The sequence below is a fragment of the Ciconia boyciana genome, chromosome 22, assembly GCF_034638445.1.
Source record: "Ciconia boyciana chromosome 22, ASM3463844v1, whole genome shotgun sequence".
NCBI classification, from domain to species: Eukaryota; Metazoa; Chordata; class Aves; order Ciconiiformes; family Ciconiidae; genus Ciconia; species Ciconia boyciana.
The window spans coordinates 7,056,944-7,073,281 of NC_132955.1; the positions used below are offsets into that span (position 1 = coordinate 7,056,944).

The 16,338-nt window shown below is 43.1% G+C and overlaps 1 protein-coding gene and 1 pseudogene across 1 annotated transcript; one reads left to right on the top strand and one right to left on the bottom strand.

Moving 5' to 3' along the window:
* The first annotated feature begins 3,122 nt into the window (after nucleotides 1–3,122).
* LOC140662647 (olfactory receptor 4D9-like) lies at nucleotides 3,123–3,800 on the top strand (annotated as a pseudogene).
* Nucleotides 3,801–8,442: 4,642 nt separating this feature from the next.
* LOC140662648 (olfactory receptor 6B9-like) lies at nucleotides 8,443–14,068 on the bottom strand. The gene is made up of 3 exons (XM_072886217.1): nucleotides 13,157–14,068; nucleotides 8,862–8,917; nucleotides 8,443–8,548 (listed from the first exon to the last, which is right to left on the bottom strand). The coding sequence occupies exons 1-3, from the start codon at nucleotides 14,066–14,068 to the stop codon at nucleotides 8,443–8,445; spliced, it is 1,074 nt and encodes a 357-aa protein (XP_072742318.1).
* Between the last annotated feature and the right edge of the window lie 2,270 nt (nucleotides 14,069–16,338).

A 16,338-nucleotide genomic window follows, 5' to 3' on the forward strand; every position in this document is an offset into this window, starting at 1 on the left:
CAAAATGCATCCGTGTCTACCATCCTCACCTTTTCCATGCCTGGACTGAGGCTTAAATGTAATGAGAAGCAATGAAAGTAATGTCATGTAACATTGGACAGGCTTGGTGGTCAGTGACAAACATGGATGCTCAGTCTGGGGTGATGAATCCTTTCTGAGATGTCCATGGCAGAACTAATCTCACAAAATGTAGATAACTACAAAGTAAATGCATACACCTGGGTCAGGCCCCTGTCTCCCATATAGTCACTGGAGAGCAATAGATGTGATTCACTCCACCCTAAGGTTAACACTTAAAGTAGGACACTCCAGCTTTTCCTCTGGACATGTCTATTTTTCTACATTGACTACTAAGAGAGGTGAAAATGACTCCCTCAGATAATCCCAGCTTTGCTAGACAAAGCAAAATAGGCCTGTATTTCCGAGACATTCGAAGTATAGAAGAAACAATTCCAAAGACCGATTCATCTCATTCTAATGGACTTGGGTTAGATGTAGGACTTGGGAATTGACTTGGGTTAGATGAAACGCTTTCTTGAGATCTTTCCCTTACCATAAGGGAGTCAGACAAGTAACTCAGGCTTAGATATCTGTGTTTAGTAGTCTAAATTTAGGGATGAAATACACCCTAAATCTCTTTGTTTATAGGCATGTGGGATCTGGATTTGTTATTCATCAGGAGAGTGAGCATGGCACCCATCAGACCCACTGTGTAAATGAACAAGAAGGTCCCAGAGAGGATGACCTGCTGAAGAGACACAGCTTTTCAACTATGAGACTGACTTCCTTCCCTAAATAATGGGATTCATGTTTTTTAGCTTAAAAGAGAATAAAACTAACAGTGATGAACGCAGTGAATGTGACTTTGCAGGGAGTCTTTCTATTCTAGGATGATTTGAACTAGAGCTATGTATATAGTGATAAAATAAGTAGTCCCCAGATGTGTTCCCCAACTAAGGCCAGCCAGCATGGTCTGGTCAGATCCATGTAACTGAACTGTAACTTTCAAGTAGAGTATTAATGCCTTTTGGGACTTGGGACTTTTCCCTAGCCTGTGCTAACTCCTGGACAATGCCCAAGAGTAATCTGGGACAGTGTTGCTTGTCAGAGAAAAAACTTGACAGGAGATCATGTACTTGCATAGCCAGTGATGTACAGGAGAGCTCATTATCACTGTGTAATGTACTAGCATAGCTGAGGAGTCCATAGCTGAGTCCTTGCTGGAGGAGAAACCCAGTAAAGGGAGTCTAAACAACTAAGCCAAATGGATATGCTTACTCTGTGTAAAGGTAAGTAATATGAATCCCACCATAATCATATAGACCGGAACTGTCATATTATTGAGCTGTTCCAACTCTTTCACCTAGTGTAAATGTCTCAGCCAGATTTTACATTACATTGCTTGAAACACAACCCAGGAATTCTGGAAGCGTTTTTGGAGGATGGTCAAAAGTTCTCATCACCCTTCTGTGTCCTTACTGTGTTCCTATAAACGTCTGTTTATTGAAGTTACATTTCATTTTCTTTACTTACCTGGATCAAAAAAAAAAAAGCAGTTCAGTAATGTGTGAATAACAGACACAAAACACTGTACAATCCTTTTAATTATTCATTAGGGGACAGAATCCCCAAATGGCAATAGGCCCAAGGAAGCTTTGGTATGTTCAAGAACCAAATTGACCTCAGTACCACAGTGTACGATTTTATAGCTAAGAGGTGAGTTCCCACCTGCTGTTTCTTTTGGAATCTGTTCTGTTTTTCTTCAACATTCCCAAGGTGGTACTTCCCAACTACATCCTCAGTGGCTCATAGACAGCAGCTTTCACAAATGTAATTAATTCAGACAGGTAAGGACACCTTTAATTCACATTTTTACATCTGTATCAAAATGTTGGGCTTTAAGGTCTAAGGTCACTTGTAGGCTTCTTGGATAGTGTAGAGATGCAGGAATCTGCAGAGGATAGTTTACTCCTTCCCAAGCTGAGTGTCTAAAGTACATGGAAGAGCTGGACTCAATTCATTTAACTTAGGGTGTCCACAGTATAGGCATCTTCTTTTGAGCTAGTCATCCTAGGCTTCATTTTCTCTCCTTAGACAGAAATAGGCACTTCTAGGGTGAGAATGAACTGAATCTGTTTGTGGCATCTAGACTAGGAGGAAATTAATTGCTCTCCAGAAGAATCTCAGATCAGAATTCAGCTGCCCATACACAGGTGCCTTGTGCCATTTGAGTTGCTGTTTCAGAGGGCACCTGTCTGCTATGCATTCTGCAACACATTTGCCAGACCTGTATAGATGTCTTGGGTACACCAGTGCATCTGAAATGTCCCTAGGCAGTTAAGTGGGTGTATCAGCCTGACTAGCTGAGATAGACATTTTGTTTTTATATCTTCCCCTTCAAGTTCAAACAAATTCATCATCACTTAGGATATCATATCTCTCTCTCTCTCTCTTTCCTCATCAGGCAGTGAGTGAGATAATGCCTTCCAAAGGAAGAGATTATAAGGTCATTGGATCGCCTTTTGGAGTAGGCAGCATCGTTCATGTTCTAAAGGACAATTCAAAACCTTTCTCAGGTGCCTACAAATATAGATCAAAGGAAATGGAATCGAGACAGTAGGAGGTACATGGCAGAGCCGAGTGGAAGATGCCTTAACCCTTCTCTACTCTGCTTCAACCTAAGAGCTTCTCCTCTGTTCCCCGTAGACACTTTACCTAAGTATGAACCTGAAGTGGAATGCATCTACTTTGACTTACATCAAAGATAATTGTAAGTGGTAGATACTCTCAGATATCTGTATGTTCAGTGGAAGAAAATGATACTTTAGAGGGAAATACATCCCTATGACTGATAATAATAAAGAAGTATAACTCTCAGTTAACCTTAAATGGGCTTAGACAACTAGTTCAGAAACTGGAATTTATTGCTTAGATAACTATAATTAGAAAACTCCTACCTGTGCTGTCCTTACCAGATTACAGGGGCAGCATGAAGAATTTTTCACATTTAAGTCAGAAGACATCATGGTGCTGGAGACAGCTTCTACCCAGTCAGTCCATGTGGCATTTTTCAGCCTGTTTTGAATGCTGTTGTCTCTATGTATGTATTTAGAACTGAAGTAATGGAGGACCAGAATATCACAATCACTGTGACTGAATTTGTTCTCCTGGAATTCACTCAGAGAGTTGGTATTTGGCAATTGCTTTACATTTTCTTCTTCATCATCTACTTAGAAACATGGATGGGAAGTGCAACCATCATCATCACAGCGATCAAAGACCATCAGCTCTGTAAGTCCTAAGTACTTCTTTCTAGCAAACTTGGGTTTCATAGATATCAGTCAGTCATCCATCAATACTCCTGTGTTGTTGTCAGGTCTTCTTTTCCAACACAAGGCTATCTTATTCAGTGACTGTATCCTCGAAATGTTCTTCCATTTGTTGGGTGGTGCTCAAGTCTTTCTGCTTCTCATGATGGCTGCTGACTGATATGTGGCTATCTATGAACCCTTGAGGTACTGCACTATCATGAAACAAGGAGTGCATGTATGGCTGGTAGTGGGCTCATGGCTAGGAGGATTGTGTCACTGTTGTACAGATGGGGCTGCTTCTTCCCTTTGCATTTTGTGGTCCCAATTTGCTAGATAATTTCTTCTGTGACTTCCCACAAGTCATCAAACTGGTCTGCACTGACATATTTAATTGAACTGCTGATGGTCTCTAATGGGGTACTGCTCCTCATTGTGATGTTTGTCATGTTGCTTATTTCCTATATTGTTACCTTAATCAAGATAAGATGATGTTTTAGTGAAGGGAAACAGTGCTTTTTTTACCCCAGTGTATTTTTTCCTTGCCTTATCTTTCATTCCTGTTCTCCCTGTCTTTGTTGGACAGTCTACTATTGTGCTTGTCTGTGTTTCATTGCCATCTCAGGCATAACTGTGCTTCTCTTTTTCTCCTGTTCTGACCTACGTTTCATAAAAAAGTGTCTTCCAAACCAGAAGCGCTATTCGTCTTCCTCTTTCTCACTGGTTGGCAATGTCTTTTGAGAAGCAGTGGACTTTTCCATCCAGAGGAGGTAAGCCAATGGTCAGATCAATGATTATATGGAGAATTAGACAGAAAAAAAATTTCTTTTTCTCTACTGGGACCAACATAATGTATTTTAGGTGTTTGTGAAATAAGTGTGTGGTTTATAAAAAGTACTGTAATATGTGATGTCTGGACACACAGAATTTCTTGCTTGATTGGGGTTTTATTCAAGCTAAGCTCCCTTTTAGTTATATCATAATTTTCGTATTTGTAGAGTCAAAAACAGAAGGTGCCAGTAATTCATGCAAAATCAGCCTGTGTTATTGATTCATCCTAACCAGTAAGTCAGAATATATTGATAGTGTAGATTTATGTAAACAATAATTCAAAAGATAAATTATTTACAAGAAATTGTTCAGGGCAGTTATACAGGATTATGTTTAAAATGCTCAGCAGTTAGGCTATGAATTAGACTAACAGGAAGGTGTTAGAGGAGAAATGCATGAGGAATGAGTGATTAGATGGGTTTTTCCATTATCAAAGGTGATGAAATCAACTCCAAGCAATAAAAAAGTTATAGCCATTTGCCTTTTGTACCTGGTATTGGTAAGATGCTTTAGGAGGAATTCTGAATGCTTGATCATGCATAGGTTCCCCTTTGCTGCTTCCTCGTGACATTTACAAGAATTTTGTCAATTAATCTGTGATAAGATGGATAAGATTTCTTCCTTCAAATGCTGGCCACCATTAGTGATCTTTATGTCACTCTTAATAGAATTATCATGTATAGAGCATGCTGAGCGTCCTCCAGTGTACACATCTAAATATGGATAATCATGTAAGCTTATATAGCCAGTGAAGGCAGTTGGAGAAACGTAGAAGTCCATTTTAAGATGGGCTTAACTGTTCCCTGTAAGTGAATCTGTCCCTCTGTTGACTGCTTAGGGAATGTAGGGCTATTACCTAGGTTGTGGAATCTATATTTTGCCATTCCAGAAGGGCACAGACCTACCATTAATCCTGTCACACTTACCAGCTATGTCTGGTTTTCTTGGGTATTCTAAGACATGTAAAATTGTGTGGACAATACCATTAAGTGTGCTTTGGCTCCTGAAAGTCTTCTGTCCTGTGTTTCAGGTCAGATAAATCTATTTACTTTTCCCAGATTATATCAACTTGTCTTCTGTTAATAATTTGTAAAGGATGCGTAATAGAGGAACTAGAGGATTGGATTCACCTCTTTAAATCTATCCATATACAAGACTGACCTTTGAACAGGTGAACTGGACTCCCTCTGCAATCAATGGAGAGAGAGGTGTGTTAAAGAGTTGATACATATAAGCTATTTTACAAATATATTCAGATTGGAAGGCAATCTGGAGGTGTCTGTTATTTTCCATCCCACTAGATGGAATCTAGAGGATTCTTGTCACCTAGATTCTTAACTCTGGGATAGCTAAGGTTAGATGAGGTCAATGTGATCTGAAGAACTGAAGAATCACCTTGTTTCTTGATTCTCCTGAAGTTTAATCACCATTCAGTTGGATGAGGTCATTAGCAAAAGTCTGCCTGCTTTTTCCTTCCCAAAGTCACTTTTTCTCCTGCTTCTCTTTATTGGATTAAACAGGAGCTTTCTTATTATTTTAAACCCATCACCATACTGTAATCAAAACTTTTACAAATTTCTTTTTGGGAGAATTCATCTCCTTAAATATTTGTCAGACATGTTTTACTTCCTTGGAGTGTTAAAGGTTCCATTAATTTTTAGTCACAGGCGGAAAAAAATCAAAACACACAGAGTAGGATTCCTGTCACTTAAAATATCTACAATGTAGGTACAAGCCTTCAAGTTCATGTAGAAAGAGTCATTTCTAGGGTGAAATATATCACCATCTGAGGTAGACATTTAAAGTAGGTCAAATAAATTGTGGTCTGCTAATGCACCTTCTCTCCTTTGCCTATACAGATTTGTCTAGGCAGCTAGCTCAGTTTGTAACTCCTACATTGTAGATGTCTAACGTTCACCTGAATGTACTGTAACGTTCACCTGAATGTTCACATTCAGACACCTGAATGTAATCTTTAAACTCTCCTTCTCCTGGTTTCACCTGGGATAGAGTTAATTTTCTTCCTAGTAGCTGGTATAGTGCTGTGTTTTGGATTTTAGTATGAGAATAATATTGATAACACACTGATGTTTTGGTTGTTGCTAAGCCAGGTTTACAGTACTCAAGGACTTTCCAGCTTCCCATGCTCTGCCAGGTGCACAAGAAGCTGGCAGGGGGCACAGCCAAGATAATGGATCCAAACTGGCCAAAGGGCTATTCCCTATCATATGATGTCATGCTCAGTATATAAACTGGGAGGAGCTGGCTGGGGGGCAGTGATTACCGCTTGGGAACTGGCTGGGCATCGGTCAGCGGGTAATGAGCGGTTGCATCACTTGGTTTTTTTCTTGGTTTTGTTCCTCTCCCTCTCTGTCTCTCATTGTTTCATTACAATTTATTATTATTAATATTTTTATTTTTATTTTATTTTATTTTATTTTATTTTATTTTATTTTATTTCAATTATTAAACTGTTCTTACCTCAACCCATGAGTTTTCTTACTTTTGTTCTTCCGATTCTCTCGCCCATCCCACTCGGGGGAGGGGAGGGTGAGTGAGTGGCTCTGTGGTGCTGGGTTGCCGATGGGGGCTAAACCACAACAGTTCTTTTTTGGTGCTCAACATAGTACCCAAAGGGTTTGAGATAATAACAGATTAACCAGAGAGTGTTAAGGAATTTAGATCTGTTAACAGTTGCGGGCCACAATATCGATTCATCTGTTGTCGATATTGGTTTACCTGATCTGCACCATGCTCATTCTTTTGCTGTTCATGTTAAAGATCAGTGTTGGTTTTTGCAGTTTGCTGTGCTCTGCTTTAATTGGTGATGTTTTGCCTGTGAGATTTGTTATTAAAACAGTGACCTTAGGTTTGCTTTGGTATCTAAGTTTCAACTGAAACCATTACTGTACGTCGGGCACCACCTTATGGAGATAATTAGCAACTATACTTCTTCCTCTGAGAGGTTTTTTATGGAGGAAATACAGAATGACACCTTTGCTATCTTCTTCGACAATGCTTCCTCCTTCATTACAATAACTTTTCAGTATCTTGAACATCCTTGGGTAGTTAAGATAGATAGATAGATCTATTGGTATTTCTTGGGAATACTGTTTTGGTTTTGTCTAAGGTTAGTAAGCAATTTAAGAATATCATCCAGAGATCTGCCCCAAGGCCGGATAGTTATGAGTGGCAGGGTGTGAGGGACAGCACAAGCAAATGCCTAGGACGGTGGGCGCCTCCTGTGTTTTGGACCTTCACCCCTGAACAAGTGCAGAATCCTGAAAACTTAGTAGAATATTTGGAAAAAGTATGTTGTCACCCTGGCGATTCTAAGGAGGTACAAATCACTGCAGTGTGCTGGGGCCTGGCCCATGCCTACCGAGCCCTGCTCAACACTATTCAGAACCCTCAAGGATCTGGTGACAAAACAACAGACACCATGGCTACTCCAGCCCCCTGCGACAGGCACTGCAGCTGCTCCAGCCCCCCTGCGACAGGCACTGCAGCGGCTCCAGCCCCTGCTGCGACAGGCACTGCGGCTACTCCGGCCCCCCCTGTGACAGGCACTGCGGTCACTCCAGCCCCCTCTGCGACAGGCACTGATGTCACTCCAGCCCCCCTGCGACAGATAATGCAGTTCAACCAGGGAACCAACCTGTGTCAGTATCAGTCGCCCCTATACACAAGAGGAAATCCTGGAAGCGAAAGTCAGCTTGTTTAGAAAGGGAAGATGAAAGAGCAGGGCCATCACAAGGAGAGGAAGAGGAAGAACTTGTGGATGAGCTAGAAACTACCCAATCCCTATCCCTGAGTGAGCTGCGAGATATGCGAAAAGATTTCAGTCGTTGTCCAGGCGAGCACGTTGCCACCTGGCTGCTCCGATGCTGGTATAGCAGGGCCAGTAGCCTGTAATTAGAGGGTAAGGATGCCAAAGAGCTGGGATCCCTTTCTAGGGAAGGGGGCATTGACAAAGCGATTGGAAAAGGGGCACAAGCCCTCAGCCTCTGGAGGCAACACCTGTCAGCTATGAAGGAAAGATATCCCTTCAAGGAAGATGTTGTATATTGCCCTGCCAAATGGACCACCATGGAGAAAGGTATCCAGTAGCTGAGGGAATTAGCCGTGTTGGAGGTGATTTGCGGTGACCTGGACAACGAGCGGTTACCCAAAGATGCAGGTGAGGTCCAGTGCACACAACCCATGTGGCGGAAGTTGGTACGGAATGCACCATTGTCGTGTGCCAACTCATTGGCAATACTGACCTGGAAAGATGGGGAGGGTCCAACAGTGGATGAAGCGGCTACTCAGCCCCAGGAATACGAATATCTCCTCCTCCCTTGTCTCGGTTGTGGAGAAACTGTCCCGGAAGGTCCAGCGACTCAAAGAAGATAGGTCCTACTTTCCACCTGTCCAGATCAGTATCTCAGCTATTAAGAGTCAGTGTTCCTCTGCTCAAGAGAGAGGATATAGAGGGTACACACCACGGGGCACCCTCTGATTTTACCTGCGTGACCATGGAGAGGACATGAGGAAATGGGATGGAAAACCTACCTCGACCCTAGAGGCACGGGTACGTGAGTTGCAAGGAAAAACAATCACACAAAGGGGGTACTTCCAGGAAAATTGCTGCTCCAGTTTCCAGTGGACAGTTCCCCAGACAGAGTGAAAGGGCTGATCTTACTCCTGATTTTAATGAAGGAGCTCCTGACTTGTATATACAAGAAATGGGTAATGAATATTATGACGAGGATTAGGGGGGCCCTGCCTCCAGCCAGGTGGAGGAAAGGGACAACCGGGTTTACTGGACTGTGTGGATTCAATGGCCTGGCACATCAGACCCACAGGAGTATAAGGCTCTAGTAGACACCGGTGCACAGTGTACCCTAATGCCATCAAGCTATAAAGGGGCAGAACCTATCTGTATTTCTGGAGTGACAGGGGGATCCCAACAGCTGACTGTATTGGAGGCCGAAGTGAGCCTAACTGGGAATGAGTGGCAAAAGCACCCCATTGTGACAGGCCCAGAGGCTCCGTGCATCCTTGGCATAGACTACCTCAGGAGAGGGTATTTCAAGGACCCAAAAGGGTACCGGTGGGCTTTTCGTATAGCTGCCTTGGAGATGGAGGAAATTAAACAGCTGCCTACCTTACCCCATCTCTCGAAGGACCCTTCTGTTGTGAGGTTGCTGAGGGTTGAAGAACAACAGGTGCCAATTGCTACCACAACGGTGCACCAGAGGCAATATTGTACCAACCAAGACTCCCTTATTCCCATCCATAAACTGATTCGTCGACTGGAGAGCCAAGGAGTGATCAGTAAGACTCGTTCACCTTTTAACACTCCTACATGGCCAGTGAGAAAGTCTAATGGAGAGTGGAGACTAACAGTAGACTATCGTGGCCTGAATGAAGTCACGTCGCCGCTGAGTGCTGCTGTGCCGGACATGCTGGAACTTCAATACGAACTGGAGTCAAAAGCAGCCAAATGGTATGCTACAACTGATATGGCTAATGCGCCTTTCTCAGTCCCTTTGGCAGCAGAGTGCAGGCCACAGTTTGCTTTCACTTGGAGGGGCGTTCAATAGACTTGGAATCGATGGCCCCAGGGGTGGAAACACAGTCCTACCATTTGCCAGGGACTGATCCAGACGGCACCGGAACAGGGCGAAGCTCCAGAACATCTGCAATACATTGATGACATTATTGTGTGGGGCAATACAGAAGAAGAAGTGTTTGAGAAAGGGAAGAATATAGTCCAAATCCTTCTGAAGGCCCGTTTTGCCATAAAACAAAGTAAGGTCAAGGGACCTGCACAGGAGATCCAGTTTTTAGGAATAAAATGGCAAGATGGACATCGTCAGATCCCAAAGGATGTGATTAACAAAATAACAGCCATGTCTCCACCAACTAGCAGAAAGGAAACAGAAGCTTTCTTAGGCGTTGTGGGTTTTTGGAGAATGCATATTCCAAATTACAGTCCAATCGTAAGCCCTCTCTACCAAGTGACCCGGAAGAAGAACGATTTCAGATGGGGCCCTGAGCAACAACAAGCCTTTGAACAAATTAAACGGGAGATAGTTCATGCAGTAGCCCTTGGGACAGTCCAGGCAGGGCAAGATGTAAAAAATGTGCTCTACACTGCAGCCGGGGAGAATGGCCCTACCTGGAGCCTCTGGCAGAAAGCACCAGGGGAGACTCGAGGTCGACCCCTTGGGCTTTGGAGTCGGGGATACAGAGGATCCAAGGCCTGCTGTACTCCAACTGAAAAAGAGATATTGGCAGCATATGAAGGGGTTCGAGCTGCTTCAGAAGTGGTTGGTACTGAAGCACAGTTCCTGTTGGCACCCCGGCTGCCGGTGCTGGGCTGGATGTTCAAAGGGAGGGTCCCCTCTACACATCGTGCAACTGATGCTACATGGAGTAAGTGGGTTGCACTAATCACACAACAGGCTCGAATAGGAAACCCCAATCACCCAGGAATCTTGGAAGTAATTACAGACTGACCAGAAGGCAACGATTTTTGAATATCACCAGAGGAGGAGGTGACGTGTGCTGAGGAGGCCCCACTGTACAACAAACTACCAAGAAATGAGAAGCAATATGCCCTGTTCACTGATGGGTCCTGTCGTCTTGTCGGAAAACATCGGAGATGGAAAGCTGCTCTGTGGAGTCCTATACGACAAGTTGTAGAAACTGCTGAAGGAGATGGTGAAATGAGCCAATTTGCAGAAGTAAAGGCCATCCAGTTGGATTTAGACATCGCTGAATGAGAAAAGTGGCCAGTGCTCTATCTTTCTACTGACTCATGGATGGTGGCAAATGCCCTGTGGGGGTGGTTACAGCAATGGAAGCAGAACAATTGGCAGCGCAGAGGCAAACCCATCTGGGCTGCATCATTGTGGCAAAATATTGCTGCCCGAGTGGAGAACCTGGTTGTAAAAGTACGTCACGTAGATGCTCACGTACCCAAGAGTCGGGCCACTGAGGAACATCAAAACAACCAGCAGGTGGATCAGGCTGCTAAGACTGAAGTGGCTCAGGTGGATCTGGACTGGCAACATAAGAGTGAATTATTTATAGCTTGGTGGGCCCATGACACCTCAGGCCATCAAGGAAGAGATGCAACATGTAGATGGGCTCATGATCGAGGGGTGGACTTGACCATGGACACTATTGCACAGGTTATCCATGAACGTGAAACATGCACTGCAATTAAGCAAGCCAAGCGGTTAAAGCTTCTGTGGTATGGAGGGCGATGGCTGAAATATAAATATGGGGAGGCCTGGCAGATCGATTATATCACACTCCCACAAACCCGCCAAGGCAAGCGCCATGTGCTTACAATGGTGGAAGCAATCACCGGAGGGCTGGAAACATATCCTGTGCCCCATGCCACTGCCCAGAACACTATCCTGGGCCTTGAAAAGCAAGTCCTATGGCAACATGGAACCCCAGAAAGAATTGAGTCGGACAACGGGACTCATTTTCGAAACAACCTCGTAGACACCTGGGCCACAGAGCATGGCATTGAGCAGGTATGTCACATCCCCTATCATGCACCAGCCTCCGGGAAAATCGAACGATATAATGGACTTTTAAAGACTACACTGAGAGCAATGGGTGGTGGGACATTGGTGGGACCAATGAACTAAATGGTATGATGTTTACTGCTATATAATACTGCATGTCATCAGTTTTATGGTTACTGTACACCGTATCAATGGTATTTCAGTAAGAATCACACAGATTAATGAAGAATGAGCTTTGATGAAACCAAGCAAAGTGCAGCAGTGATGGAACCAGAACTGGCTTTGACATGCAACAGTCCAACACCACACACCATCTCTCCTGCCCTGAAAGACCGTTATGACAGATGGAGCCCAAAGTCATGGACTAAATGAACTCAACGGACATTTTAGAGGGATGGCCCATATACCAAGGGAATGATATCTGTGTGTATATATATCAAAAGACAGGAAAAGGGGTGGTGATTAATTGGAATGTATTGGAAAGGGTAGAACCTGGGCATGACATAGATGGTATAGAATAAGGGGTGGATACTGTCCTGGTTTCACCTGGGATAGAGTTAATTTTCTTCCTAGTAGCTGGTATAGTGCTGTGTTTTGCATTTTAGTATGAGAATAATATTGATAACACACTGATGTTTTAGTTGTTGCTAAGTAAGGTTTACACTAGTCAAGGACTTTTCAGCTTCCCATGCTCTACCAGGTACACAAGAAGCTAGGAGGGGGCACAGCCAGGATAGTTGATCCAAGCTGGCCAAAGGGCTATTCCATACCATATGACGTCATGCTCAGTATATAAACTGGGAGGAGTTGGCCTGGGGGTAGCAGTTGCTGCTCGGTGACAGGCTGGGCATTGGTTGGCGGGTGGTGAGCGGTTGTATCACTGTTTTTTTTCCCCCTGGGTTTTGTTCTTCTCTCGCTCTCTTGTTGTTTTCCTTCTCATTACAATTTATTATTTGTTGTTGTTGTTGTTGTTGTTGTTCTAATTATTAAACTGTTCTTATCTCAACCCACGAGTTTTCTTACTTTTGCTCTTCCGATTCTCTCCCCCATCCCACTCGGTGGGGGAGGGTGAGTGAGCGGCTGTGTGGTACTTAATTGCCGACTGGGGCTAAACCACAAAAGGAAGTTCTTGCCAGTTTAGGGACCTTAGATCTGGATAGAGTTCTGAGACTAATTAAGGCTCATACGGGGCTAGTGAGCAGAGAAACTGGGAGCAGGTTCTGAGACACACAGCTGTCCTTGATTTCATTTTGCCCTGCTGTTAGTCCCTGTCCCCCTGACCTTTCCTCATGGGAGGTGGTGCACATTCCTCTGAACTCTCTCCTTTCTTTCTTCAGGATCCTTCAAATCTCCCAAATCTTAGAGACGAACACTGTATAATGTATTACGACCTGTAGAAATCACTTTTACAGAGTAGAAAGGGAGTTAAATGAATAAAGAAAACCCTAGATTAAACTTCTAGGACAAGATGTCTCTCCAGTATATTGTTTTCCTAAGAGCAATTTTGAATTCCTGGTTCCTTAGGCAATAGATGACCGGGTTGATGATGGGTGTCAGGACAGCGTATACCACAGAAACCAGTTTGTAGGAGCTGAAGGAATCAATAGGCTGGGGCCTGGCATAGATAAACAGGGAGGCTGTATAGAACACTGTGACCACTAAAAGGTGAGAGGCACAGGTAGAGAGGGCCTTGTGACGCCCCTGGGCTGAGGGGATGCCCAAGACAGCAGAGATGATGCACACATAGGAGGCCATAATCACAATGAGTGGTACAAGAAGGATGAGCAGGGCCAGTAGGAAATCCATAAGCTGAGCTACTGATATGTTGGTGCAGGCTAGCTTCAGTAGGGGGGAGACATCACAAAAGAAGTGGTTGATCATGTTGGGCCCACAGTAGGTCTGACGTGAAATGAAGTAAACCTTCCCTGTGGAAATCAGGAAGCCACTCATCCAGGAACCAATGGCCAGACGGGCGCAAAGATTGTGATCCATGATGACTGAGTAATGCAATGGGTTGCAGATGGCCACGTAGCGATCGTAGGCCATGACAGCCAAGAGAGTGCACTCACTGCAGGCCAATGCCAGGAAGAAGAATAGCTGAGCCATGCAGCCTGTGAAGGAGATGCCTTGTCTCTTTGTCACCAAGCTCACAAGCACTTTGGGCACTGTGACGGAGACGTACCAAATCTCCAGAAAGGAAAGATTGCCCAGGAAAACATACATTGGCTTGTGTAGCTGGAGATTTGTCCAAACAAGCACAACAATCATTGCATTTTCTGTCACTGTAAGCACATAAGCCAGGAAGAACATAAAAAAGAGCAGAAGCTTGATTTCCTGTTTACCTGGAAAACCAACCAGAATGAATTCAACCACATGGGTCAGGTTATCTGAGGGCATGCTGAGAATCATACAGAAGCTGCTATAGGCTTTGCAGGAGAAGCAGATGTAGCAGCAGTTTGAATGTCCACTCAAGCTAGCTTGTATGCACAGGCCATGACTTGAAAATCCATGTTTGTAATTAGAGCTGTCTGGATTGAGGAAAAAAAAACAAAAATATTAGTTGCAAGGGGTGATTCATAATGAAAAAAACCAAGCAATGGCAACAACACAGCAACTTCACAAAGTACTATTGAGGCACAAGATGGATTTTCCAAAGTAGACTGCAGGATTTTTGTAGGATCATTTTTGTAAATACAATTAGGATCACACTCACATGACTGTGAGTTACCTTTCTGATCCAGACCTCAAGCATCTCTTGATACTAACACAGCATGATCTGAAACGTGCTAGGTACAGGAAAGGGTGCAATGTTTAGGATTTTTTTTTTTTCCATGATCTATTGGTTTACATAAGTTTTTCACCCAACCTCCACATTTCTCCTCATCCAGAACGCAACCAGCTACTGTTATAACACTATTCTGGACACTGATCTTTAGTGCCTCTGAACTATTAGGGACACAATTAATTAAGCCATCTCACTAAATCTTAAGGTTAGTCATCCTTGTGTAAGTTAGCATCTCCACAGAATGATTAATGTGTTTCCTGTAAATACCTGTGATACCATTTCTAGATGTACTTCTGACTCTCTAACAATAGTTAGTCTTTAAGATTGAGACAGGTACCTGTCTCTGCTTAAATATGGTAGGTGGATCTCCCCATGAATAATCTGGTTATATAGTGAAAAGTCAATGGAGAGACACAAACACTGTTAAGAAGTGAGAATATCTCATAAAGCACGATAGAATGAATGAATCCACCTTCTCGAAGTGTTGGTCTTTCTCCTTTGACTAAAAGAGGACATTCAAATATGCAGTTAACCTTTTCTAAGTAAACAGTGTGGAATTAATCACATTGTGGGTGTTTAAATTGTATATTAGTGATTCAGGTACCTAAACATAAGCATGTTTTGAAATGCTGTAGATACCCTGGCCTTCCAGCTCTCAGTCTAGAAGATGATGTAATTTCCATAGGTTCTGTGTCATATCTGTTAGGAATTTGTGAAACACTCTAGCACATCTTAAATGCTTTCCTGTGGCTGCGTTTAGGCTCTTGAATCCCACCTTCAGTGTCCATATATGAGTCCATGGACACATGTAATGTCTTTTGCGTGCGGTAGTTATTTTGGTCATTCATACAGAGCAAAAAATTAGGACACAGAAACTGCAGGACATTCAGAACCTTCTGGAATGACACCTGCCAGGTGGAGAACAAAGACCCTCTCAAAACATCACTAAGAGCCTATGCATGGACCAGCAAATCAAATCCCTAATTAATACAATCCATGACTCTAAACTGTGATACATCTGGCCTTATATAGGGTTCTAGTTAGGAATGGGTTAAATATTTCTGGACACTGTTATCTATATGGCTTACACTTCCACTTTATTATGTAGAATTATATGACTATAATCAGAGCTTAAACAGCTAGCATTGCATATAAGTTACTCCACTTTAGACACTCATGGTGATATTCAGGCACCTATATAGAGTGAGTGGAACTTTAGCTGCCAGTGGTATCTTAGCCACTCACTTGGAGTTGGCAGATATAACACGGGACCTGCAGAAGATCTGTGTCCTTCCAGAGCAGGACTGAAGGCCATGCAGAATACCACAAAAGGTCTAAAATAGCACTAGAGATGCCTGTGTTTAAGTACCTGAATTCCTCTTCTGTTGCTAGGTATGATTAAGAAGTGAGATAGCAAGGATTGCCTAAAAATACATTTTTGTTGCCATGAGGGATGATGAAGATTATGCCACACAGCTTTTATCTCTTGCTTCTGAAGGGTGTAGAAACTTAAGGGTATAAGAAACTTAGAGGCACTGTGCAGATGTCTTGGATAACCTGCAAAAGGCATTTATTTTTAGTAACTGTATTGAGCCACTAAGACTAGCTACAATGACTCTGACCTATCTTCTGGATGGTTTAAGTGAGGTGACAGAAATCCCATGATTAGACACAACCAACATAAATGCAAAAACTCACCGTTTCACATGCAGATAGCTTGTTAAATCTTACATGCATCTATTATGCTATATTTGTAGTAAACTGCAAGTTTAATCCCTTTCACAAATGTGCTATGAGAGCACACACACACACATTTAGCTATCCATTCATCTATGCTTATACCAACATATCAACACTGTCTAGCTGATAATAATCTTTCTTT

What these genes read in the sequence shown, in the direction of transcription:
- LOC140662648 (XM_072886217.1), bottom strand. Translation starts at nt 14,068, where the DNA reads ATGCCCTCAGATAACCTGACCCATGTGGTTGAATTCATTCTGGTTGGT. An exon ending in AAATTGCTCTTAGGAAAACA is followed by an intron (nt 8,918 to 13,156) that starts ATATACTGGAGA and finishes CCTTTCCTCCAC; the next exon opens with CTGGCTGGAGGCAGGGCCCC. An exon ending in ATATTCATTACCCATTTCTT is followed by an intron (nt 8,549 to 8,861) that starts GTATATACAAGT and finishes TGATCTGGACAG; the next exon opens with GTGGAAAGTAGGACCTATCT.